Raw genomic sequence first — 25,477 nt, 5'->3', positions numbered from 1 at the left:
GTCTCAAGAAGTAGTTCTCTGTGCCAAAGACAAGGAGGAATTGCATGCAGTGCATAAAATGAAATCAGGCGATATCTGAGGAATTCAGGCCTGTCTCTCAGCAGATTTTTCTAATCAACTGCCTCACAGGGATATTTCAGCATGGTCATTTCCTTCCCGCCCCTCTCACACAGGCTGAGTCGGGGCTCCTCCTTTTATTATTACTTTTTCCCATTTAATTTTAATTTTTGTTTTGCCACTTTCAAAAGAAATAGAAACATATCCCACATGGCTCTTAAAGGCACAGCATATTTCCTTGCTACTGTGGAATGATCGCAGGCTCTGGCTAGAGCCGCACCTTTAAATGAGAGTAAATGGTGCTCCAGTGGCTTTGAGTTCCCATTGGCTTCTGCCCTCCCCTAAACCGAGCACAGCTGCTCTGCTTCACCCAACTGCTCACCCTGGGGTGGGGAACTCACAAGAAAAGACCACCCCGAACAAGGGCTTTTCATTCTTTGCTCCCTGGAGTCTGTGGATGAATTTTGTAAGTAGAAACAAAGTGCTGGAGGGAGCGTGAGGGGAAGCCAGGGGAAGAATGGGGGAGTGCGAACCAAACAATGCTTCGATTCTGTCCCCGCTGAGGGGCAAGCGCTGCCTCTTTTTCATGTTCCTCGTTTTTTTTGTTAAAAGCTATGCAGGGAGGAAAAAAGCAAATAGCTGTTTCCCTTTGTGTCTTGTCCTCTTAATTCTGTAGAGAAGGACCAAAGCCCTTCCGCAGTCCTGTGCTGTGTGGGCAAGGCAAGCACATGGCTGTACCCCTTGCCAACCCAGCCAGTCAGGAGGCCGTGTGGCCAGTGTCGTGACCACAGCTGCTCAAGATGTGACCAGAACAAGGGACACCCATGCTGCTTCAGAGCACAGCTCCGAGTCACTGTGAGCAGCTGCAAGCCTCCGGCAGCTGAGATGACTGGGGATCAGAAATTGCCATGCTCATAGCTTGTCTGCTGTGCTCCTCCACGGCCATGGGAACATCACTTCAGGCCTCTGGAGCTGCTGCCTCCTCCCCTCCCCCTGCTCATACAGATTGTGACTTCCTGACAGTGTCTGAGTGCCTGTGTGTGCCCACAGGGACACCCCACTGCAGGTCGCAGTGCAGTGAGGGATTGCTCTCTGTGCTGGCACCAAACCAGAGTGCTGAACTCAGCAGGAGAAAGGTCTCCTGGCTGAAGGGATTGGGGTCCTGCAATTCGTAACTTGTTAAGGGAAAAGAAAGGGTAGGAGAAGGGTAAAATCCAGAACCGCATGCTAAGATGTCTGATGCAGCACCAGCATACACTCACAATCTTCTAAGAAACTATGGCCAACTAATTGTAGGGAGGCTCGGGGGAGAGGAAATGAAATGAAAAATTGAGTCTGAGTTATAAAAATAAGTAATTTTTATCCTACTTGCAGGAGGCTTATATTAATTAAACATTATTACAACGAATGAGATGGGGAGGGTTATTAAGTCTGGGGCTAGCTGTAAGTGTTCTCTCCAGTTGCCTGAGGCTCCACTGATCTCCAGATATTAATCTTCTAAAGCACTCAAATGCTGAAGAGATAAACACTTGAAATATGAAAATGTTTTTCTCCATGGCAGACACTGTGACCCTATGTCACACCAAAGAATTTGTCAGATGTCCATATAGGCTGTGCTTACGGCATTACTGTGTCTCTTAGAAAAATGCTGGGCACCTCAGGATCCAAAGAGAAAAATGATGTGTGCGTTTGTGTGGGGGTGATTTGTGTGTGGAGATGTAGCAGATTCTCCTCTTCCCATATGTTTCTGGGATACATATTTTCCTCTTTAGCACTGCCTACCAGGTGTTGGCTGCACGGCTTTCCAACTGGCTGCCAGCGCTGCCAATCTGGCCAGCGCCTCTGCCAGGTGGCTAACAGGTTCGCCCGAATGTTTGCATCTCCAGACTCAACCTCACCGGGGTGACTGGGAGAGCTGGGAGGAGCCTGAGGCACGCACAGCTCCCTGGGCATGCGGTGTGCTGACACTGGAGTCACCGGACACAGGGCAGAGCTGAAGCCCAGAACATCAGCCAGCTCTCCCTGATGGAGCCTTGGGTTTCATAAGCAACGAATGAACGTGAAGGGATGTCACAGTGCCACAGGCATGGAAACCAGAAAATGTCCTTCACGCAATTCATGCCACAAAGTCGAGAACAGTAAGGAAACGGCACTAGTCCCAGAGCAGCTTCAAAGACATGAAGCTACAGAACGCCATGCGTCAACCACACTGCCAGAGGCAGGCCCCTTTCCAACCCATGCCAACCCATCTCAGTGAGGTCCTCCATAAATTAGGCTCAGCCACACACATGCAAATCTTCTGCTTTCAAAGCAGAGAAAAAGAGCAAAAGTCAAACAGCAAGTAGCTGGCATATTTCTGCATTCTTAGGGCTTACATCATCCTTCACTGAGAGGAGGCTGAAATTCAGCCTATGCATGCCCAGAGCGCAGAATAGCTGAAAACTGTAGGCAAACCGAGCAACATATGGGAGGCAGAAAACACACCTCTAACAAAAGAGGAAGCGCATTCTGGAGAAAAAAACGTTGGGTCTTGTAGGGGACATTTGGATCAGGATGTGGAACAAAGCATGGACCAGCCTACACAGTCACTGGGGATTCAAAACCCAGTCTCTGCTTCAAGACTATCTCAAGAGGATAGTTAGTACAACTCAGTGCCAGCAGTCACAGTCCTATAAATAAGTCATGAACCCATAAAACAAAGCATCTGAAAGCTTCCACAAAAGAAAACATTCAGCTTTGCACAGCCTTTGCAACTCCTGATAGCTGTGCATAATCAGTCATCCTGTTCACAAGGAAAAAGGCCCATCAGCTCCCTCTTCCCTACTTCACTGTGACATTAATCATTTTACCAGGCACAGTCTCGGGACTTGGTTCAGAGTTGCCCATCCAGGTGCTTGCAGACTGAAAAGACCACGTGTAGCCCATTGCCAAGTCATGTGACCAACCACACAGGTCTTCAGGGGGATCAAAGTTGCAGTTGAAGTTTGCAGGAAGATGGAAATCTTAGAAAGCAAAACAGAAAGAAAACAAACTTGGATTAAAAACAAAATAATCCACTAAAATGGTTAGCAAGTCATAAATACTGAAGAAAGCATGAAATCTCACTCAGACTGATGCTTTTAACCTATCTCACATTTCGTCAGCTCCAGGGATCAGTCTTAAGTTCTACATCATGAAAATGCCCACACCACATCCCGCAGCTAATCCACCAAACTAAGCAAATATAAAAGCAAGCCCCAAACGCTTCTAGACTCCAATCAGCGCCTTTTCTTCACCCCCTAGAGTGGTCAAATATTAAATGCCTTCTTAAATGTCAGGGAGGAGTACTTCCTGAGTGTCCCTGTGCTCCTCAGTTCCTGCTCTGGCTCCAAATGGAGAATCTCAAGTGCTCCAAAATCCCAGCTCCTGAGTGACAGATCTAGCCACTTGCACCAGACGGGAGCTGTCTGTCAACGTGGCGAGCTGTCACTCATCGCTTCCTACCTTCTCATAGAAACGTTACCAGGGGAAATGTGGGGCCACTATGAGCTCAAGCTCTTGGATTCTGAGTGAAAGGAGACAGCCTCTATTTCTAGCTCTGCTATGGACTCACCACATGGTCTTTGGGTGCGCCCTTTAAGATTTTAGCTGTGAAATAGGAGCAGAGCAAATTCCTCTGTGTCAAGAGCTTTAAAAGCTCTGGAGAGCCTCCCTGCAGAGACAGGTCTGTGGGCAGGAGGGCACATGCCAAGGGCTGCATGTAGCAGCGAGGCAGCTGCTGGCTCCCTCAGTGGGGGAAGCAGCCATAAGGCACGGAGGCTGCAGAGATGGCCTGAGATCATCCCAAGCACTCAGCGGACATGCACGTCAGAGACCAATTATAGGCTGGGTTTTTCCTGAGCAAAGAGGAAGTTCTAAATTACAGTGCCAGCAAACCGAGCGATATCCAGAAGGAGGTGAGTGACTCAAGCGACAGGCATCAGGGAACTTTGCTGTGAGGGGCACAGAGCTTTCTTTCACATTCTCATTGAGAAATAAAACAATGCAGATCATGGATCCTTTTATTCCAACCTAATCTCATACCCTGGAGAGCAGCATTGTTTCTGTTTGGCTGTCATAAATCTGATTGTCGAGAGAAACACACTCATTGTTTATGAAGTATGAGAATGAAAATTGTTGCTAAATCTGAGTGAAGCTGACATGGAGGCTGGTTCCTTGCTCCAAAGCACTCCACTCCCTCTTGCACTGGACTTCACCCAGGAACCATCTTGCTGCATAGATTGTTACTGGCCTAAATTCCTCTCGGCAGCTTCCCAAGTGCCTCATTGGTAGCGGGGTTGCACAGGCTCATCATCGAGGCAAAGAAATTAGAATCAGGCCCTTTGAGCTGCTTTTGTAACTTGCATTTCCAGAACTGAACTACAGCAGAATCCCAGTGGGGGGGATGAAAAAGACAATTAATCTTCTTTTTTTAATTTATATATTTAAAAATCCATTAATTTTTTTCTCTGGGACTAGAAGATGCAGTAACAGAAGTCCTAGGAACGATCTCAAAGGACAGCATTTTGTCATGAGATTTCTCACTGCGGTCTTTGCGTAAATGCCCAAGCCTCACTGCTGAGGCCCAGGCCCTGCTGCTATGCCCAGAGGTGTGCCTCTTCTGTACGCTGTGCCGTGCATCCAACCCTACAAGGCTCCGCCATGCCCTCCCTCTTAATCTGATCTTTTCCAGATTTAGATGCTCACCCTGCCCTTGAAAGGAGCAGAAGGGTAAGATGTCTGTTTTACAGGTAAGGATCTGAGGCAGAGAGGACTAGTCTCCCTGTTGCATCAGCCCTTTATAAGCAGAGTACATAGCCTAAAACGTTCAGCCTCTTCTACAATCAGATGAGGCAGGCAAGCACCACAGATACCAAACCATCCCCCATATATCTGACAGCCATCTAAGAAAGGGGGGGGCAAAATGCTGCTTGCAGCTTGTATTTCACCCCTCCTGCCTGCACAAGGAGCCCAGTCTGTCCTTCTAATTTTTAAGCATTTGACATTAAACAAGATGATCCTCACAAGACAGGTTGTCTTCAGTACACCTGCCTTCTCTGCATGTTGTGATTTACTCCCACGTTTGTGATCTCTGCAAAAGGAGCCCTTCATGACAGGCAGTCTGAATCTTTCCCTGAATCACCTTCTGAATTTATGACATGCAACCAGAAGGATCTGGTACAAAAGAGGGCCCTCAGTGAGCTGCTTCAGGTCATGTAAGGAAACTGGGAGAGCAGCTCTGTAAGTCTTATACCCTAGGGACTAAATTAGTTGCTATCTGTCTTGTTCTTGCATCCTTCCTTGATATAACTTATCAGATTTTGCGTAGTTTTTTTTTTAAATCTCAATCTATTGCTAATAACATTACTGAAAGCTTTCCAGGAATCAGGCCCATATACAGGAGCAAATATGAAGATAAGAGTGCTTTCTTAGCTCTGAAACCATCTTTTACTGAGATAAAGATGTACTTTCCTGATACATACCTTCCTCTTCTCCACAGCTATCACCACACTCAGTTGCCTCTTCATCAGTTGGGTATGGGGTGGTGGTCTCTTCGCTCTTCAAAGTGGGCACCAGCGTCTCTGCAGTGGGCTTCACATCTGCAAAACAGGGAGTAGAGATGCTGTGTGCAATAGGTGGTAGAAGAAGGCCAGGTAATGGGCAACAAAGCAAAAAGTCTTTTTCTCATGTTTCTTGTAATGGCAGGAAGAGACAGGACAAGAGTACCACAAAACTTCCGTACGCTACAAATGTCAGTGTGGTTTGAACTTGGTGTGAACTGGCTGTTTCCATAGGGGGGGGTTCCTTTGATTTAGAGTCCCTGTTGGACAGTGCTCTCCTCCAGACATACATGCTACTTTCTTTCTTCATTTTTTAATCTACACGGGTGTTGGCAGTCCTCTTGGCTGTAGTTACTGGATAACAGAGATCACAGGCAGAACATCTCTTCCTTTCATAAAGGCATATGACACACGAAAAACACACACGCAACATTCCCACCAGTTGTGCCAATTTATAAAACAAGTCACTCAAACCCACAAATGACGTAACCACAAGCGGACCCAGAGAATCCCCTGGTGTGCTCTGGCTCACTGCAGAAAGCATCTGGTTTCACACTCCAGGCTCCTGACTACGCTTTTAAAGTGTCTCTGTCCAATCTCCCTCTCTCTAACATGGCCCGTGTGAAACAACCTCAAAGCAGGTGTCAGGGGAAATTTAACCAAGAAAGAGAAGGATATTAAGATCAACAGTAAACGACATTAGATTCCAGCAGGCTCTCCTTTTACGGGTGCGCTAACTGGAGTACAGCAGCCTTTATTCTTTCCTCTTTCAAAAAGAGGCTGCTTTGCTCACTTGTGTGTGATTGTGTTGCTTTGTCGGCACCCTTCAGGATATCATTTAATAAAGCCAGAAGCAGGAGGAAATGGCTAAATACATTGAATATTTTCCATAGGCTCCTTTCTGCCCTTTTATTTTCCTGTTATTAAACATGCTGCACAGAGACTCAGGTTTTTTTTCCCTTTTTTTTTCCCGGTGGTTGTCTTTTGTTCAAAGTAAAATACCAAATAACCTCAAAGTCTTTTAATTTGTAAGTTCAAATTTGTTACAGCCCCATAAAACTCCAAACACAACCAAGAAGCAAATTGCAAGCAGCCAGGCACAGAAAAATGTCATAAAAAAGAAGGGGGGTGAGGGGGAGAAAGCAGCAGGTGAAGGCAACGTATCAAAAACTGCACGTTATTTAGAGCCGGTACATTTTTTAGGTTGTTGTTCTTGTATATTGAGATTTATAGCTGAAATGTGACAATGTGGAAGGACCTTGAAAGCCAAGTCCCATACGGGATACAGATGCTGAGAGGATGTAAATCAGCAGTGTTGCATTGCCCCAGACAAGCCACAGAAATATATCTTGAAAAATCAGTTACCATGGCAGAGCCGCAACAAGATGGTTACATGAGATAATGAAAATAGCAGGGAGGACAATGCGACGTGTGAAATGGAAAGTGAAAAACAGTGGTCTCTTGCTCGCTTTCTCTCTCCCTGGCCCAGCAAGTGTCTGTGCAACTGGTGGTAACGGATGATCAAAATGCAAAGTCACCGAGCAATTGAAACCAGATGTTTGGAACTTCAAAGGAGAGAAAACCAGCTGCAAGTGAACATTCATCAATCTCCACTCTTCAGAGGAAAAAAATTGGCAGGTCTTTGAAAGAAGCCTATTGCAGACTGCTTGCTTCACTGTGTTTGAGCTACTAGCCAACTAGTTTACAGGCCTGGTTGCTGCCAAGTTACCTGGTTGATTCTGTAATTAAGATGCTCGTTGCTGATAAGAAATGAAAACAGCTGGGCAGGGCACACATTGGCTTTGGCCCTCACTTGAAAATATTCTTAATCAGCTTGCTTTAATCCATCTCTTAATCTTGTTTCCAAGCAAGTGCAATTGCCTGAGTCTTCACAGCCAGTTCTGTAACACGCCTGAATCCTCCCAGCAAAGGAGGGCTGTGTTGCCTGCATCAGGGACCGCATTTAGCATGCAGATAAAGCCATGGGCTATCTTTGCTCCCCAGGTTTCACTGGTGATCTAAACACTCTTTGTAACATGGTGAATCCACAAGATTACAAGCCCGGCTCTGATTACAAAGCGGAATGCTTGTAGATCAATAAAGCTAAAAAATATTTATGACTTGGCAGTTGTGTTTTAAACATTACAACGTGCAAATGATTAGACAGCCACACTGGGAAATGACCATAAAGCACCCTGCCTGGAAAAAACATCGGCTGTCGCTGCTGATACTGAAATTGAACACGGACACAGCCATAAAAGAAAATTTGGACTAAAAATAGGACTAGAAATGGAGGAAGTTGCATTTCTTTGGCTTTTTAATCTGAGGGAGTGCTCTTGGAGGGGCTGACACGGACATGGTCAGAGCAGAGCATGGCATCAGGGTACTGGGGTGTGATGCGTGTGCCAGCAGTGGGCCAGAGATCTGGCAGCCAGAAAACGCCCGGGAGCTGCGGGAAGCAGTGGTGTGGGGGCTGCCCAACCGCTTCTTTGCAGAGCCTCAGCTCTCACTGCTTGCACGAAAGCCTCCGTGCCTGTCATCCCAAAGATGTCATAAGGTTTAAATTAAGTTTTAATATTGAGGTTTAGATTGTCTACAATATATTTGCAGTCCACGGAAAGATTTGCCATAGATTTCAAAGGTGACAAATTATCATTGTTAATCGTGTGTATACGTGTTCTGTACTTGCTGCTAACGTTTGTAATGCATCACACAGAACTTCACAGGAGGAAAGGCTAGTAACCACTACACAAAAGGCTGGAAAAAAAAGCTCTGCGTCTTTTAAGCTTCTAAGAATGGGAATTCTTGTAAGAAAATGCTTTGTACAGATGTGTTTATAAAATGGAAATCATACCTCTTTATCGCTGACATCTGGACACCAGATTTAGATTTAAGCGGATTATTAAAATAATTAAAAAAAGAAAAAGAAAGGACCACTAGCCCCTGGCACTGAAAAGCGTCAGACACAATGAACTGTTGGGTGCATTTTTGGCTTTTGGGGATGAAACTAAGGAGCAATCAATCATGACTGAGCCTTAGAGGGGTCAGAGGCACAGCCTCTATTGATCCCAGTGAGTGTGTTAGACAGTTTTCACTTCTGCATTAAAAATAATGGCATCTGCAAGATGTTTCACTTGTGAAAAACAGGTGGGCAAAAAAAGAGAACAAACTTCCCTGTTCTTAGGAATGTTGTAAAGCTAACTCTCCAGCCTTCTCTGCAGTAGGATTTCCACATGGGGTTTGATGAGAGGGATAGCTCTCTTTTCTTAGTAAAGCCTTATTGGGGCAGCTCAAGATAGCTGTAGCAGTCCCAGCACTCCACTTTTGTGCCTCTGCTCCTCTTCCTACTTTTTTGTCTTATTCATTTGGGTTGAAAAGTGCACATATAGTCTAACTAACACTGGGAGTGCAAAAGCCTGCACAACACCCAGATAAAAGATTCAAAAGGAGTAGAGGAGAGGCAGGGGTAAATCCCACATGTGGCTCCTTGGGAAAGCTTGAATTGGCATTCAGGCATTGCACTACATCCCACTTCAAGGCCAGCCCCAGACCTAACTTGCTTTTAAGACGGAGGAAAAAAGATGGGCTCATGCCACTCCTGCAGTCATGGCTCCCTGCCCCCACATGAGCCTGAGGTGGGTCAGCAGGGAGAGAAATAACCTTACTCTTGTCTTGCTGGCTCAGCCCCTTTCACAACCAGTGGGTGAAAGCAGAGGTGTCCTACCTGTCCAGTCACATCCCAGCACTTCCAGACGCATTCCTATTCCTGCTGGGGACCACCTTTCTGGGTGCACTCGGACGTACTGGGCAGGAACAGGGTCAAACCTCCGGATTTCAGGGATATCGTAATGGATGTTGCCTTCAAAGAGCTGCAGAGAGAGGATAAGTTCGTGACACATACATCCCACCTGCTCTCCACCAGCCTAGATATACGGGTCTGGCAGGACACAGCCATGATTTGAAATAGTTTAGCTGTTCAACTGCAAGGCAGTGAATACTGCTGAGCAGCAACTGGGCTGCTCCTCCTCAATTTCAAGAGGACCAAATAGGCTGTTTCCAAGAAACTTCCATGATCTCCCTTGGCCTCTGCTTCATATCCAGGGACTAGATTCTGATCCAAGCCTCACCAGGAAAGCGTGTGGAACATCCACTCACTTCATGTATAAACAAAATCAGATTTGTCCTTTGGCAAGTAAGAAAGCTACTGCATGTTCTAGGATAGTGCAAACACTCAGTTTTCTGTACAGTTGTAAGTACTGCCGTTTTTCAGCATGAGTGCATGAACTGAAGTCTGTGGAGAATAAACAATAAACACAGGGCTATAGATAGCATCAGGTCTTCTAAAACTCGTTTTTATGACCAGGAAAAATTAAAACATACCTAAACTTTCAGGAGCAGATGAGTTTGCATAAAAACAAAATTCTTGGCAGTAGCAGAGAATTCATTTATTCCTCAAGCCCCCTACCACCTCCACAATACTAAGCAGAAAGATTATGGCTAGCTCCAACAACATGGGAAAATTACATAAGATTTCAGGCTTATGCTGGTGTGGTATAGAGAACTTAATATAGCAGATTTCCCAAAGATTGTGATTCGTTCTCCCGTTCCAGAGCTGCAAGACTGAACAGTAACATCTCTCCCCTTAAAATATGCAAATAGTTTGTGTCAAACAAAATTTGACACATTATCTTGTTGGCTCTGACCTGCAGAAGCTGGAAAGAGCAGAAAATATTGTCCACATCCCCATGCCTGGTCTGTAATGAGAAGTGAAGCTACTATCTCTCGGACTAGGTGGAACCTACATCCCCTAATATAGCTTAAAAGCAGAACCAGGGGATGCAACCTTTCATAGTGACAACTCAAATTCCCAAAATCACTGCAAACAAAACAAAAGCTAATTTTCAAATACATCATCAGACAGACTGAAGATAGCCAAAAGCATATGACTTTTTTGCAGCTGCTCCAAGCAGTGCTTACCTTGGCCTGCATCGTTTTGGGGTCCTGGATGAATTCCCAGTCCTTTCCATTCATGCTGTAGGCTACCTTAAACTTCTTCACAAAGGAGCGGGACTCGGTGGTGGTCACGCTGTCCCCTCCGCGAGCCCCCTGGATAACGACACCTTTGACGTTCTTTGGGACGCCCAGGTCCACTTGCAGCCACTCCTCCCCTGGCTGGGCTTGGGGAATGCGTGGAAACCAGCCTGAACGGCTGCTCACCAAGCGGGCCATGCTGGGGGACCAGTCATAGCCTCTGATAGAAGAGGCTGAGATCTGCGAGTCAGGGATGAGGCCAGAAAGCATCCCCAGCAAGTTGGAGCAGGGTGAATCTGCAGGGAAAGAGAGGGTGTGAGCAGCCAGGAAGGAGGAAGAGGGCACTTGTGGTTTCCTCTGCAAGTTTAAGCTCTGGGCACTGAAGCCGCACTAAGTGCTTTCTCTTGCTTCCAGGGTCTGGGCCCTGGTTTCCCTAAGCACAGCTGAAGGGATAGGTGCCTCTGTGCCACCTGCAGTGCCACCACTGCTGCCCAAAACAGCTGTCACAGCCTGGGACAGAGTGCTGGAGGAACAGAGAGGAGAGCTGGTGGGAACAGGGAGATGCTCACCGGTGATGCGGCAGCCATACAGCTCCAGCCTCAGGGCAATGCCGTTGTGCCAGCTCTGGGGACGGATGCGCACAAAGCGTGTGAGCACTGGGCTGTGGATCTTGTTGAGAACCACCTCTGTGGCATCCTCATTGGCCTGAAATGTCTGCAATACAGAAAATACAAATATGTTCTCCTGTGGCAGAAAGAAATAACCAGGTCAGAAGTCAAAACAAACAACCTCAGCAGGGAAAAATGAGGAGAGGCTTTTCTGGGAAGGGCTGGCCTCTGGCCAGGGCAAGCCCCAGGGCAGACAGCAAGAGCTGAGCTGCTGGCAGGACTGGTGGTGGACTGAGGGACTCGCCCATCCTGACTGGACCTCACACTGAGCTCCACTGGGAAGCACCATGGGGAAGCGCCGCACACAAGCAGCAGCAGGAGCAGGGAGGATGCAGCCCCTGCCCTGGGCACTGAGCTGCCATCTCAGGCAGCCCCTCTCCTGCTCCCCAGTGCATGCACAGCCCTTCACAGAGACAGCTTTAGGAGAGAGTTTATGATCCGACATGATACAAAAAAGCTGTTGTCTTACCAGATGGCCGTAATCAATAACTACCAGATGGATGCTAGATCCACCCCTCCCTCCCATAACTCTAACAGGCCGGGCAAGAACTAGGTAGCTGTGCTTCTGTTCCAGGCTATGGAGCCACAAGTGGAACAAAAGGGGGGAAAGAGAAGATACCCAATCTGAGGGCCATTTCCAACCCAGCACACAGTGCTAACGTTCCCAGACTGACGCTGCCCTCACTCCCCTTTACCTCATAGCACATGTGGGACAGGGACAGGGCTGTAGTATTGCCTGGCCTCAGCCAGGAGCAACCTGTGTACACAGTGTTGGCTGGGCTCTTTCATAATTTCTCACCCTGCATATGACATTCTAAGCAAGGAGCTTTGCTAAGTTTATCTCAGAGCAAAGCAGGGGAGCGCAATCTTTGGCACTGAGCTCCATCAAACAATTCAAGTGCAGATTCCTGTGAGTCAGGACAGAACAAGGGCAAGGCTGTACGCTGGTCTCCTGCCTCCAGTAAGAGTTAAGAAGCATTTTTAAGTGTCCTATTGCCCAGGGCCACAGGCTGCTCTCCTCCAAGGCTCTCGTGCCCTGTGGTGGGCAGGAGGTGTTTGCAGGGATGGCACTGGTGCTCGCAGCCCCATGGCAGCACAGGGTCCTGCCCAGGTCGGGGGTGTTCCTGCCAGGACAGGGCGTGCCCATGGAGGGCTTTGGTAGCGAGTCTGGATAGTAATTAGGATTTGGAGTTGATGTGAACTTCAGCAGAAATGCTAATCTGGAGATATACATCATGCTGTTATCATTCAGCGACACAGCATGGTTTATGTGCTCTTAATATCCTATTTTATCCCTTTTGACCCCCACTTCCCATCATTTCCCTTGCTCAGCAGACATCAAATACCCTTTTTTCCAGCAGTAGGGCTGTCAGAATAGCGTTTACTATGTACCGCTCCTCAGGCATGTGTGCAGGTCTTGTTATACGTGTGAGGACACACAACACACGCACAGGCTGAAAGGACACATTTCCACAGCACAGCCTCCAGCTCCATGTTAGCACAGTGGCTGACACACAACACCTTGCCACTGAACCTAACACCGGAGGACAGGAAATGTTTATCTGAGCTTGGGCCACAATTTTAGCCCAGGAGGAGCACCTCAGGCCAGCCCGAAGGTCCCCATGTCCCAGGAACAGCTCCTGGTGGCTGTGGCAGTGGGGGGAGCAGCTCCTGGCAGCCTCCCTTGCTTCCTGCAGCCAGCAGTCGGAGGGCTCCGCAGCCAAAGGTTGCATATGGACCAGCACGCTCAGCAGTTGCTGATGAGGTTTGCTGCTCTTTTTGGTTTAACATATTTGCAGCTTTGTTCTTTTTTAGCTCAATTCACACATATGAGCATCAGGGGCCAGAATCCAAATTTACACCAATGTAATTTGTTGCTGATTTCTGCAAAGTCAAGCTTGACAGGAAGCAGAAGCGGGACCGAGCCCAGAAAACTTTATCACTACCACACACATTGCTGAAAGCATCTCTTATGTGACCTCAGTCCCAACCACCTGCTTCCAGGAGAGCACCCTCAGCTCTGCTTTAGATTTGGGGATCAGTGATTTCCTCCAACTGGACTGCATTCTTTAAGTGACATAAATCCGAACTGTGGCCATGATACCATGTGCACCAGAGCAGAAGTGCCACCCAACTCCCATCTCCAGTCCTAGCCATACCTTGTTTCTGAAAAGCTGATGGTAGCAAGTTACAGCTTTGTACCCAGTTCAGCACAGCAGAGAGAAGCCCAGTTCTTGGAGGACAGGTGCTCAGTACAGCTGGAGCACCTCTTGCATGCCTGGCCTTACACCTCTTTCCCACTGAGGACATACCGCGCACATGCAGCTCACTGCATCACTGACCAGGGCCTGGTCCTCAGCCTGTGGATGTGCTGTTCTCAGAGCTGAGAGAACTGTGGAGAGCCCCACTGACTTGAGCAGGCTCCTCATCCTGCCTCAAATTAGCACTCGCGGCATGGGAAGAACTAGCAGGAAAATGTGTGAAATTCGGAGCGCCAAGAAAGAAAAGATTTCTTCCCCCTTACCAAAATAGAATGTTGCTATTCTTCCCCTCCTAGCTGCTTTCCTTCCCACTCAGCACATAGTTGGAGCCAAGTCTTCGGATGGTGTAAATCAACATACTGCCATCGAAGGATAAGAAGTCACAGTAATTTACACCAGCAGAAAAAAAACCTGGCTGCAATCTAGGGAAATGGGCACGCACATTCAGCAGTGTGCACACGCAGGCGCACGCATTCGCTGACGGTGACAGAGCCAGAAGACGAATGGGAAAACCATTAACAAATTAAAAGCACCTTCCAAGAAGCAGTCAAGGGAACTCATTTTCACCGCTGCATCAGAAAGCCACCAGTCTCTTCCCCACATACTTTATGTTTATGTTTTAGTCCAGCCAGCAGGTCTACATGTAAAATTAAATTGATAATCAATGAGCAGCAACCTGCTTAATTAATTTGCTGCAGAAAGCAAGAGGCAGGAGAAGCTGCAGAGGCTGGAGGAGGGCTCTTACGATGTTTCTCACCATGCGTACACATCTCCCAGCAGAACTTAGGAGTTGTGTTCCTGATGGTCTGCAACTGTCCCAGAGTGATGGGAGCATTTCTGAGCTGCATTAGTGCCAGTGGGCACAGGCGCTGCCAGTGCCAGGGCTTGGAGTGAAGCACAAATGGGAGACAGATAGGCCCATGCAGGCAGAGGCAGCAGAGCAGGCAGCGGGAATGAGGTGCCCTCTCTTTGCTGTATTTACAGTGCTGCTTGGCCACTGTGAGATTTCTTGGGGAGTGAAAGAAAAAGGGGGGAGGCAGACAAGAAGGCCAAGGATGGCAGCAGCCCTGCCTTCATCTGTTTGTATATGTCTTCTTGGACCCACTAGATTTACGGCAGGATTATGTTACTCCCGTGGAGACACAGCCTTGGAAAAGAGCATGCTAACAGGATTAGGCCTTCAGGATTTAGACAGAGAAGCATGAAGGAGAAAAGTAGGGGAGATTATTTTTTTGTCAGATAGGGAAGGCACAAAATGGGGTATGTTTGATGGTGGGAGGATTCTGGCTCAAGAGGAAGGTGGATAGTCCGGGATTTATTAAATCCAGGAACAAGGAGTTAGAAGAAAAATGATACTTGGCAACACTGAACGAAGCACAGCCGCCTGGGCCAGGCGCAGCATGCAGGGCTTGCCAGCATGGTGCCTGTGAGAGGCTGCACTCAAATCTGAAAGCCACCAGGGATGGGAGGAGTGGTACTCTGCTAGCCTGCAAAGGAGATAGCAGGCCCAAGAACACAAAGCTGCAGCCTGGTTGGGAAAGCCAGGGCCGTAATTCTCCCCTGGTACTGCACCAAGGGTGAATGCAAAGGGCTGCTTTTCCCAAAGCCTGGCAGCTTTGTACTGCTGTGAAAGCAGCAGAAGTAGGCTGGGACCTGGGGATGCTTCTGGGCAAACTCTCTGCACCACGATGCCTCTGCGCAGAAGCACATGTGGCTTTCTGGCTGATCATGGGAGCTTTACTTGAGATTTCCACAAAAAAGAAGCCAGGGCCTGAAAGCTTTTCTCTTCCTCCTCAGATGAATAAACACAGGAGACCTCATTATGAACTAAAAGGGCGAAGGACTGCTCCTAAGAGAAAGCATGAGGGTCTCCAAAGATTTATCCTCACTATCCTCTACCAGCACCGAACACCTCTAATGTCCCTGGCTCCATGTGCAGCTGAGGTACTGCTGAAGCTGTACGCAGTGATTTAACCTTCCTTCCTGCCTCATCTGAAATACCACCCAGGAAGGTTCACTGATAACAAGCATAAAGCTGTCAAAACAAGTAGGAAATTGAAAACGCACATCAGCTGGATCTTTCTGCCACTCCTCATCTATTGACTTAGAGTCTCAAAGCAAATGCTTCAGTTGCCTTCTTCCCATTCACACATAGGGAAATGGAGGCAGTGATAGCACCTATCTCGGCCCCCCACTACACGATCCCTGAGAGCTGAAATCTGCAATTACAAATGTGGGGAAGCTCAGACCACACGGAGACTGGAACCTGAAACCCTGCAATGAAGGAAGTGGATCAGAATGGATGAGCATGTTGTTTTCCAATAAAATCCTCACCACTGCATCTGCCTGAAGAAAACGGTCAAAAACAAAAGGGCAAATCCTGCCAGGTACTCTTTTCCTTTCTTGGGTTAAAGAAGGAGTTGTTTTTGAAAGATATTTGCAAATGGCCAGATAAGATCTTGGCACAAGCTGCAGGGCCAGTGCCTGGAAGATAACCTCAGGGGCCACTGACCGCTGGGTGACACTGAGAGGGACCCGTGCTGACACCACTGCTTGCACACAGAAACAGCAGCCCTGGCCCTGCAGGCTTGGGCACATTTACAGGGTGCCTGGTTCCCCCTTCATGTCTGTGCCCAGACACCCAGAGAGAGGTGACAAGCAGGAGCACTGCGGGTAGTGGCACAAAGAGAACCAGGTTTTCAGGCTAAGTAGCTCACTGCAGGATGCACAAAGGAGAAAAAAGCCAGTGCAGCTTTTCTGGAGTCATGGTTGTTTAGACTTGTCCCATGGGGATGCTCTGGAGGGGAGTAAGGGGAAAGTGTGACAGCAGTATGTGGTGGCTGCTTTCCTGCCCATCTCCTCTCCGTTGACACTCAGGGGACCTATAAGAAAGCAGCTCTACACCTTTGGTCCCATATCCTGGAAGGACAGAGCATCATCCCCTGGACAGGAGGATAACTGCAGTGTGCTGGGCTCAGCTCTGAGGGACAGTGGGGAAGCCTGGCCCGAATACAGGGTGCCAGGAAGACTTGCTGCTCCCCTCCCGCTGGCTGCAGCTTCACCGCCTCCCAGCACTCAGTGCTCTGCAAGGAAACAGCCCAGCCAGCCCCTCTGCTCAGATTGCATATTAATCTCGTTTTCCGCCGCTTCATCCTGCCTCTCCAGTTTCCCTTGCCACGACTGCCAGCGGCTGTGGACTCAAAGGTGAGCCATCATGTTCCACAGGGACACAGCCCATCCTTGCTCTCCTCCCAGACCTGCCAGGAGGGGAAGTGGGAACGAAGGGGAGGAGGTCAGAGCTCTCTGTCCTCTGCAGAGAGAATCCTCCTCCTCCTTCCACCGCTCTTGTGCTTGCCAGCTTTCTCCTGCTTTAGCTCCCTGATAAAGATGTAAATGTCAGCTGACCTGCCCACAGTACAGCAATGCATTGTTTTTGGCCCACACATGGAACAGAAGTTCAGAGCAGTGTTTGATATACCCCATATGTATGTGCGTGCATCTGCATATACATATATATACTTATCTATACACGTGTATATATATATCTATCTATCTGTGTGTGTGTATGCATGCACAGAGAGGAACAGAGTCCCCCGTCTGTCTGCCCCTCCCCTCCTTGCTCCTCATGGCACCAAATCAAGCTGCGGCAGACTTGACAAATCTCTTTGGCATGGCTCACTCCACCGTTGCAGCCCGCAGTGAGCAGAGCACTGTACTGACGCAGGGTGATACCTGCAAGCTGAGCGCAGAGGCTGAGAGCTTCCCCAGCACAGGAACAGCTGAGATTAGCATGGACCAGAGCCCCCCAGCCAGGCTGTGAGTGAGGAGCTGCCCCTGGCCTGCCATGGCTCAGCTGCCAGGGTCGCTCTTGAGGACAGAGGGAGGGAGAGCACGATGTTCTGATGCAAGGGGTAGGCGAGCCACTGAAAGCAATTACTTGTCTTCCAGCCTGGGGAGGTGCCTGCTAAATTGAGGCCAGAATGTGGGAAAGTGGTGAGACTGGAATAAAGGAGTAAAAAAGGAAAGGTTTAACTTTTTCTCTTTCTCTTTCTTTTTTTTAATGAAGAGAGAAAGTAGGGCAGAAAAGAGCTGATAGGGCTTGAAGTCCAAGTGTCAGTAGGGTGGTAATGCTCATGGCGATGGGGATGCTCTGGGCTGGCACCAGCCAGGCTGATGTAGGCAAGCCCAGTGGGGCCCTGCTCCACCCTGGCTAAGGACGAGGGGTCTGGGATGGCAAGGATGGGAAATCAGCCTGCAGAGATAGTCCCAGCAAGACCTCAGACTCCCCAGTGGCCTGCCCAGAGCAGGGAGATAAGCCCCCGGCTCACAGAAAGCACTGCTGCACCAAGTGGCCCTGGGGAAAGCAGGCTGTGCAGCACAGCGAGAGCTCTGCCATCAGCTGCAGCCCAGGGCCTGCAGGGCAGCTGGTGTTCCATGACCATGACAGACAGGCAGTCTGAGGTGGGAGCTCAGAAGGGGCTGTGCTGCCCTGTGTCCCCATCTCCGTACCTCTAAAATAGCAGGAACACCAGCTCCCTGGCACATGAGGAGCTGAAAGGCTCCAAATATTGCAGGTATGAGGCCTTGCTAGGGGCCTCTCACGGTGCGGACTTGCTGTGGGATGAAGAGCAAATTTGAACCACTTGTGAGGAAGGGAAAATCACATGGCCCGGAAGGGAAGGAAATGTCTGAAGGAATCCTGGACAAGGCGGGCTACTGCAGTTCATGCCAACAGCGCCTGTGCCAGTAAAGGGAGGGGACAGCTAATTTAACAGAAATGCTGAGGAAGCAGAAACTGCTAGGACGTGCATGTGGGGGGAGGCAGGCAGGCCCCATTTCAATCAGATCACGGCACAGCAGTGGGGAGGACCTGAGCACTGGCAGCAGCGCCAGTGGGGGGGGTCTGAAGAAAAGCAGGGAGAACTTTTCCAAGATGCCCTTAACCAGAGGACAACCAGATGACCAAGGCAAGTGACAGAGCAGAAGCAGCCAGCACCACAGCTACCCTAAGCCTGGCTGGCTCTCCCCGTACAAAACCAGATTGTCAGTTCCTGCTTTGCCTGTCTCAGAATCACCTTGCCGTGCAGCACCATCCGCAGGCCCTCAAAGGGCCAGGAACCCGTATTTATACCCTACCTTGCTCCCATCTGCATGTGCCTCCCACGAACACGGTGAGAGCATGCACCAGCTCCTGGGGTTTGATGCACCACTGCCAACCGCGCCTGCTAGCACAGATCCCACAGCTCTGGCAGCCTGAATCGCTCCTCATTATTTATTGTTCATTTTGTTCTCTGGGATGGTGCGATCCCCTCTAAGGATTTGCGCCCTTTCATTTCCAAGCCTCAATAACTCCTGAACTACAGTTTCATGTGGTTTTGTGATTGTTAACCCAGCATGCAGACGGGGCTATAGCCATAAAAGCTCAATGAATCTTGTATGGCAAAACACAGGCTGTTAAAGCATTTTCTCCTTCATTTGCAGTCGAAGAACATACTCTCACCACTACGAAAGATGCAACAGCAGCCAGGTTTTCCAAGGAATCATGTTTCCTCATTGCTGTGCAGCGGAGAAAGGACTATTTCTGCTCTGCTCAAGGCATCATCAGTCTTTTAGCCCTCATCAGAAAAAGGGTCGCTCACAGATTAAACACTGTAGGTCTGTAAAATCACTCTGTTCTCTTCCCTCCCATTGGCTGCAAGACCCACCAGGGCACACATAAAAGAGACAAAAAGGCCTTTACCTTATGGTTTTTACCATGTCGGTACATCATCCAGTCCTCCCCGTTGGTGCTGACCTCCAGCTTGTAAGTACGGACATAGTACCCGTTCTGGGTTTCTCTGGAGATGGCACCCTGTGTAGCAATGGCTGTGAGCACAGTCAGGAAGTGGAGGTCCACCTTTACAAGGGAAAAAGGGACAAGAGACAGAGTGGTGAGCAGCTGAGAGCCCAGGCTGGCTAGTTAGTTCCTCACTTACTTTCCCAAACATTAAAACGTTCAAATTCAGTCTGTCTCCCTCTACATGGGGAAGCACAGGGGAAGGTAAGTACTCATCTCCACAGGCGTAACTCCCCCAGGCTGAGTTCAGCAGGATGCCTGCAGCAGAACAATGGGACAAGTGTAACTGGTCTTGATGTGCCCATCACAAAGCCACCTTCCTGCCTTAGACCAAGCAATAGGATCTGCACAGAAACTGCAGGCTCAGGTCCATTAAACAGGACAAGGACTGACTTCTTCCATGTAAAATAAAAGCAGGGTGTCCAATTAGCAAGTGCTAGAGTTTCTGGTTTTCCTTTTTATTCTTTTTTTCACAGTGTGGGTTGAGAAAGGTCAACAGAGCTGGCTTGGTAGCACAGCCATGAATGAAGAATGAGATGTCTGCTGGAGGCAATGACATTCACCATCTTCCGTTCCTAGTGCCCTTTAGCAAGCAACGTCTCATGGCAATGTGACACAGCCAGAAACCCTGTGTGTGGACAGAAACTGCAGATCTAACTAGGTCCTAGGGAAAGCCTTGGCTCTGACAGCCCCCTACCTGACTTGCAGCCCACTCATGCTCCTTGCATCACTGATGAGATAAATATTATTCTAGCTGTTTTTCCACACGTCTCCTGGAGACATTGGTCCTCAGGCCAGTTGCAGTCAGTGGCCCTTGTAAGTGGCAGAGGTCTCTCAATTTCTGTCAGTATGCTGGAAAGTCCATCAGCACTTTGGGCAGGAAGGAGAGGGGTGGGAGAGGGACAATGGGTCAAGTCAGCCTTATGCAAGCACGTTAATGGGAGAGCCAGCCTATCTCATTTCATGGAGGCACTCCAGCTCCCCCGCTGCTTGCTCCCCATGAGCCACAGAGGCAATAAAAAATTCAACAAGCCTTATGGTCAAGGGTCAGTTTAACAGCGTGATGCTCCATTTAGTGGGGAACAAGGCGAGGGGAGTGGAAAGCATACAAACCTGGAGGTACTCTTTGTTGCTGTCTACATTGGGGGTCCAGCCGTTGTCATCGCTGTTGAGCCGGCTCTGCTGGGGCGTCCATCGCCCATCTGAGTAGGTGGAGGAGGCACTGATCTGCATGTTGGAGATCCTTCCAGACTCCATCCCCAGAGGCACATTGCACTGGAAGTCTGAAGCAGGGACACACACATAGATAGCTTACAGTGTCTGTATTTCACTCCCTAGTGGAAGGCAGCCCTAAGCTATCTTTTACATCTAACCCTGAGCAAAGCTGTCTGCCTGGAAAGATGAGCAGATCTGTACAATCTTGTGTGTTGTGTGTGCTCACAGATGGCACTGTGAAATTAAAAGTGGGGCAGCTTTATGTCTGAATGGCCTTCTGATAATCAACACTGTCCAGGTCTTTCTGCCCTTCTCCCCTTTCTCCACCGCTGCAGTTTTAATGCACTGTTCTGTCTCTTCCCTCCAACTCCTTGTCTCCTTGGATCAGGATGTCCCATGTTCCCTTGCCATGAAGTCTCCCATCTTCTTGAAGGTTGGAGGTGAAAACTAGGCACTGACAAGGCAAGGAATGTGGGCAAGGAAAACAGGAGGATGCTCACTGCTGTGCTGCCAGCAGCAACATCAAAGCCTGGCACAGGCAGGCCTAAAGGTTCTGTGTGCATGTGAGTGTATGGGTGTGTTTGTGGATGTGTGCTTGCGTTATTTGTGATATCAGTCCTGTGGGGATTAACCAGCCATAAACATGAAAGACTCTGGCATGCTTTTATTTGGGTTTCCTCACTTCTAAGACTTTTAAAGGTCGCAATTAGCCCAATCTTACTGCACATCTCATATATTTTATGGTAGTTGTCCTGTAAAAACAATAACAGTGAAAACAGCTCACCACTGCTGTGGGGCTTGACCAAACTGTTTGTGTTTTTAATGCGGCCAAGTCAACCCCGGGTGGAAATGATGAGCCAAGTTAAGATCTCAGTCGTATTATTAGAGTTTCAGTTTACACCAGTGTGAATCAAAACAAGCCTAGCCCTTTAATAGTTCTTGTGCTTGATTTCTCAAGCCTTGTGTGTCACCAATGCTTTATTTCCCAGACCTTTTAAAGAATGGGATAGAAAGGGGATTAAAGAACAAATCAACAGACTGTGGAAATATGTAGCAGTGAAGAGCTTGTGCATATCTGTAACTCTCACAGCCTCGGCAGAGGGACCCTTAGCTGAGCTGTGGAGCAAGAGGCTGTAACCCATCTCCCCCAGCCCTGCATAGCCCTGCTGTCCATCATTGGGCTCTCAGCCTAGGTCAGAGACCTCCTCACTTTCTCTGGGATTGACGGGTATCCTGAAGGCTTTTTCTGTTGTATCACAGGTTTGCTGCTAACAGAAGTTGAGAACTGTAGCTCCGTTGCAGAAATATAATGGGAAAAGTAATTGAATTTCTTCTAGCCTGCAAGTGTTTTCACAAAGAATCAAAAAGCTCTTCACTCTCAGAACATACAACTTTTGTTCCTTACACCAACTCGATTTATTTCCCTTAATAAAGGACCTAAAACAAATTCTGGTTTGAATTTCTTAGCGCTTTAGGCATTTCTTAATTAGACAGACATGAAATTTCACCTTGTAGTTTGGGGCTGTGAATTTTTGGAAAGCTGGAGAGATTTTCCCCAACACTTTAATGATTTTGCTGCACCCACTGGGCTGAAGTCTTACCCTAAATCGTTTGGGCTGAGCATATACACAAAGGATTCTATCCCAAAAGGTAAGGAGAAGACACGAGCAAGTGAAAACTTAAGGAAAATTCAGAGAATGTAACTCTTCCTTACATCCCATTCCTGTGAGAAACAGCAAACTCAGTATAATTACTCTCTCTGTGGCTAATAGGGAAGGAGCCCTTTAGGCACACTCTTCCCACCTCACTCTTGCAAAGGAAGCGCTTAGGTGAAACAGACAACACAACTGCCCAAGACATGCTCAGGACATTTCCAACTTACTTTCAGGCACTTCCTGTTGGATCAAGTAGTACTGAGCAGAGAAACCATCTTTAGCCACAGCCAGGTCAGTGTGGAAGGTGAGTGACAGCACGCCGGTGGTCGAGCGGATGTCCGATGGCATCTTAGTGCCACAGTACCTGCCTATCAAAGGGCCAACTGTAAAAGAAAAAGCAACAGCGTTAACTCCTGCCTTTTCCCCAGCCTCATGGGTCACCAGCAGGTTGGCATCACTCAGCATGGATGCCTTAGCAGGAGAGATTGGGATGAAAGAAAGGCAGGCTTTGGGGATGGGCTACTTTTTTATATCCACTGGCCCAGTGCCACACAGTGCGCTGCGCAGAAATATCCACTGCAGCAAATATTGCTCTGCAATTGCTGGGAAACGCTCCAATTTGCTCTGTTTCACAGTGTTGGTTCCAGGGTAGGGAGATCCTCTCAGCATGCATGAACCCTTTGCCCTTCTCTTAGTGAGGATCAGTGCTATGTGGGAGTGCCCCATGGGACTTTTTAGATCAGTGGTTACAACAGAGCTTTAGTTTCAGGATTAATGCATGCAGCCTTCTGCAAGCAGATTGCTCCCATGGACAGCCACAGAGTGCCCTACTGCCAGGCTGGATGCTGCAGTCATCTCTAAGGTTAGGTACCTTTAATCTTAAGAAACAGAGCACAGAGTTTTGGAGCTCTGTGAGACATGGAGAGGCGCTGAGGACGCAGGAGTGGCATCCCATGGCTTACCTTGAGGGATGCCGTCCCAGATGTCCAGCCAGTCATACTTGCAGTCTCCCTCCCCTGCCTGCAGAGGGTCATGCTCGAGGTCAAAGAGCACAAAGTGGAGGAGGATTTCTGTCTTTGGCTTGGCTATGATGGTGAAGACGCAGTCCAGGTTGTGTGGATATTTGTCAGGGAAACCCGGAGACTCAATAGTGCCATTCGAGGCAGTGAAGTTTCTGGAACAGTCCTCAGAGCCTGTAACAGCAGGGAAAACCCAGTCTTAATGACAAGCTTAATACCAACAGCTTGACAGACTGTGGAAACCCCATTTTGAGCTTAGAGGGGCTGTGTATTCTGGAAATTCTCTGTGGCCCAAGAGCTGTGTGACTTTGCCCGCAAGGATGGAGAGTGATTTTCAAAGCTTTCCATGGCTGGAATGACAAGGTTTGTGCACTCGCTGGAGAGAACAGTGTATCTAAATCCCTCAGATAGCTATAGATACATACCCCATGTGCCTCTGCTGATCCCCTTGCCAGTTACTCCGAAAGCAGGACTAGGAAGGTGATCCCATCCAAAGCCACTCAAAGCCAGGGCTGTGACCTGGCACATCAGTCCCTGCTGCATCCCCCACACCAAGGTGGTAGTTCTGCAGGGGAAGGGAGGCCATGCCAAGCTGGGCTGGGCTTCCCCTACTGGCTCCTGAAAGAGTGACCTGCTACCTGCCATCATCATCAACCCAGCTGTGCTGGCAACAGGCCACCACTGTCCAGGTGTGATGGAGGAGCCCCTGCTCAGTGAGGGAGCTGTCCTGGGAAGGAACAAAAGAAGAGTAATGGGGACTTCATCTGTTTCAAGAAAGCTCTCCCCAGGGGCCGGTCTCCTGCAACTTCTCTCAACATCTATGCCTCAGTTTCCTCAAGAAAATCAAGAAATGCAAATATTTAGACAGCGAAAAGACCCAGAGGGGCCAGCGGGTGCCAATGTTTCCACTGTCAGCTGGGAACCTTGGCAACCCTGGGGAGGCAAGCAGTTAGCCTGCGGTGCCCCTGCATCTCTGTGAGGGATGGGACAGCACCAGCACACGGCTGTGCTCGATGGCCACAGCAAGGGTGGGGGAGATGGAGCCGTGGCAGGGGGCTCTGCCAAGAGGGGGAACAGAGCCCCTTTCTCACAGATTTGGCCGTCCGCACCAGAAATGCAAGTTATTTCTATCCTTAAGGAAGACCTTTGCATTGCAAGTCGGGCAGACAATGTTGCCTCTTATTTATTGCTGACCTCTGCACTGGCCCCCGCCGCAGCTCGGTGCCCCCTCTCAGAGAGCCAAGGTGCCTCGGGGTGGCCAGCGAAAGGGGAATTTGTGACGTATTCATACCACGGTGACTTTGAAACCACTGCTCTGTGGAGGCAGGACAATGGCCAACAGAAATCTGCAGCCTGGAGCTATTGGAGGGGAAAGGAGACATTACAAAGCTTTGCAGCCGCCGCTGCTGCAACCCGGTGTTAACAAAGGTTTCAGCTTTGGTTTTGCTGGGACACCCACTTTCTCCTCTACAGACCCTTCTGCTCCGTCTCTTCCAGGCAGCACGAGCCTTCCTGGGACTAATGGGAGACTTGTTATTCAATTCAGCATTAACCTCCAGGAGTCAGGCCAGCAGCCCACAGTAATAGCAGGATCCCGGCACCGCATTATGCAGTGCCTAGCTGGAGAGCTACTCAGGAGAGTCTCTTAATTGACTACCTAATGAAGCAGCCAGCTTTTCTGGTGTGAACCTATGGAGTAAAATGCAGAGGCAAAAAATAAGGCCAAACACAAATCACAGCATAATGCCGTGAACGGGGATAAGGGTGTACTTCATTCAGAACAGCTGAAAAGACAAATAGATAAACAAAATAATGCAAGCTCCAAGCTAGGGAGAAAATCAAAGACAAAACCTAGAGTTAGGAGTAAGGAACTGTCCCCTCGAGACAGGAGAGAGACATAATTATGTCATTGTATTCGACAACAAGTTTCCTCATGCGGAGCTCTTATCGGATTTGGCATCTTTGTCTACAGCTTGGCTGATACCAGCAAACAATGATTGTCTTTTCATAAGAATGCTGCAGATAATAAACAGGAGCCCTGCTGGCTTCAGCAGCACGGACCAGCCTGAGAGCACACTTTGATGCCCAGCGAGGAGGGCTCAGGCCAGCCCTGCCAAGCTGACTCACAAAGTGAGCAGCAGGGAGGCTGGGCTCTT

At 48.8% G+C, this 25,477-nt stretch overlaps 1 protein-coding gene across 2 annotated transcripts in view; it reads right to left on the bottom strand.

Moving 5' to 3' along the window:
* The window catches only part of NRP2 (neuropilin 2), a gene marked incomplete at both ends in the record, with an annotated part of 77,206 nt that overhangs the window by 23,214 nt on the left and 28,515 nt on the right, over window positions 1-25,477 (bottom strand). For both annotated transcript variants that reach the window (XM_079539164.1, XM_079539165.1), the window contains 9 exons: window positions 2,907-3,059; window positions 5,559-5,675; window positions 9,361-9,505; window positions 10,614-10,963; window positions 11,237-11,381; window positions 19,337-19,492; window positions 20,546-20,715; window positions 22,530-22,685; window positions 23,265-23,495. In XM_079539164.1, the coding sequence (XP_079395290.1) occupies window positions 2,907-3,059; window positions 5,559-5,675; window positions 9,361-9,505; window positions 10,614-10,963; window positions 11,237-11,381; window positions 19,337-19,492; window positions 20,546-20,715; window positions 22,530-22,685; window positions 23,265-23,495 (1,623 nt within the window). The remainder of the gene's footprint in view (window positions 1-2,906; window positions 3,060-5,558; window positions 5,676-9,360; window positions 9,506-10,613; window positions 10,964-11,236; window positions 11,382-19,336; window positions 19,493-20,545; window positions 20,716-22,529; window positions 22,686-23,264; window positions 23,496-25,477) is intronic.

The sequence above is a fragment of the Tetrao urogallus genome, assembly GCF_951394365.1.
Source record: "Tetrao urogallus genome assembly, chromosome: 8".
Taxonomy (NCBI): domain Eukaryota; kingdom Metazoa; phylum Chordata; class Aves; order Galliformes; family Phasianidae; genus Tetrao; species Tetrao urogallus.
The sequence above is the reverse complement of the archived record's forward strand: the minus strand, read 5'-3'. Positions and strand labels throughout refer to the sequence as shown.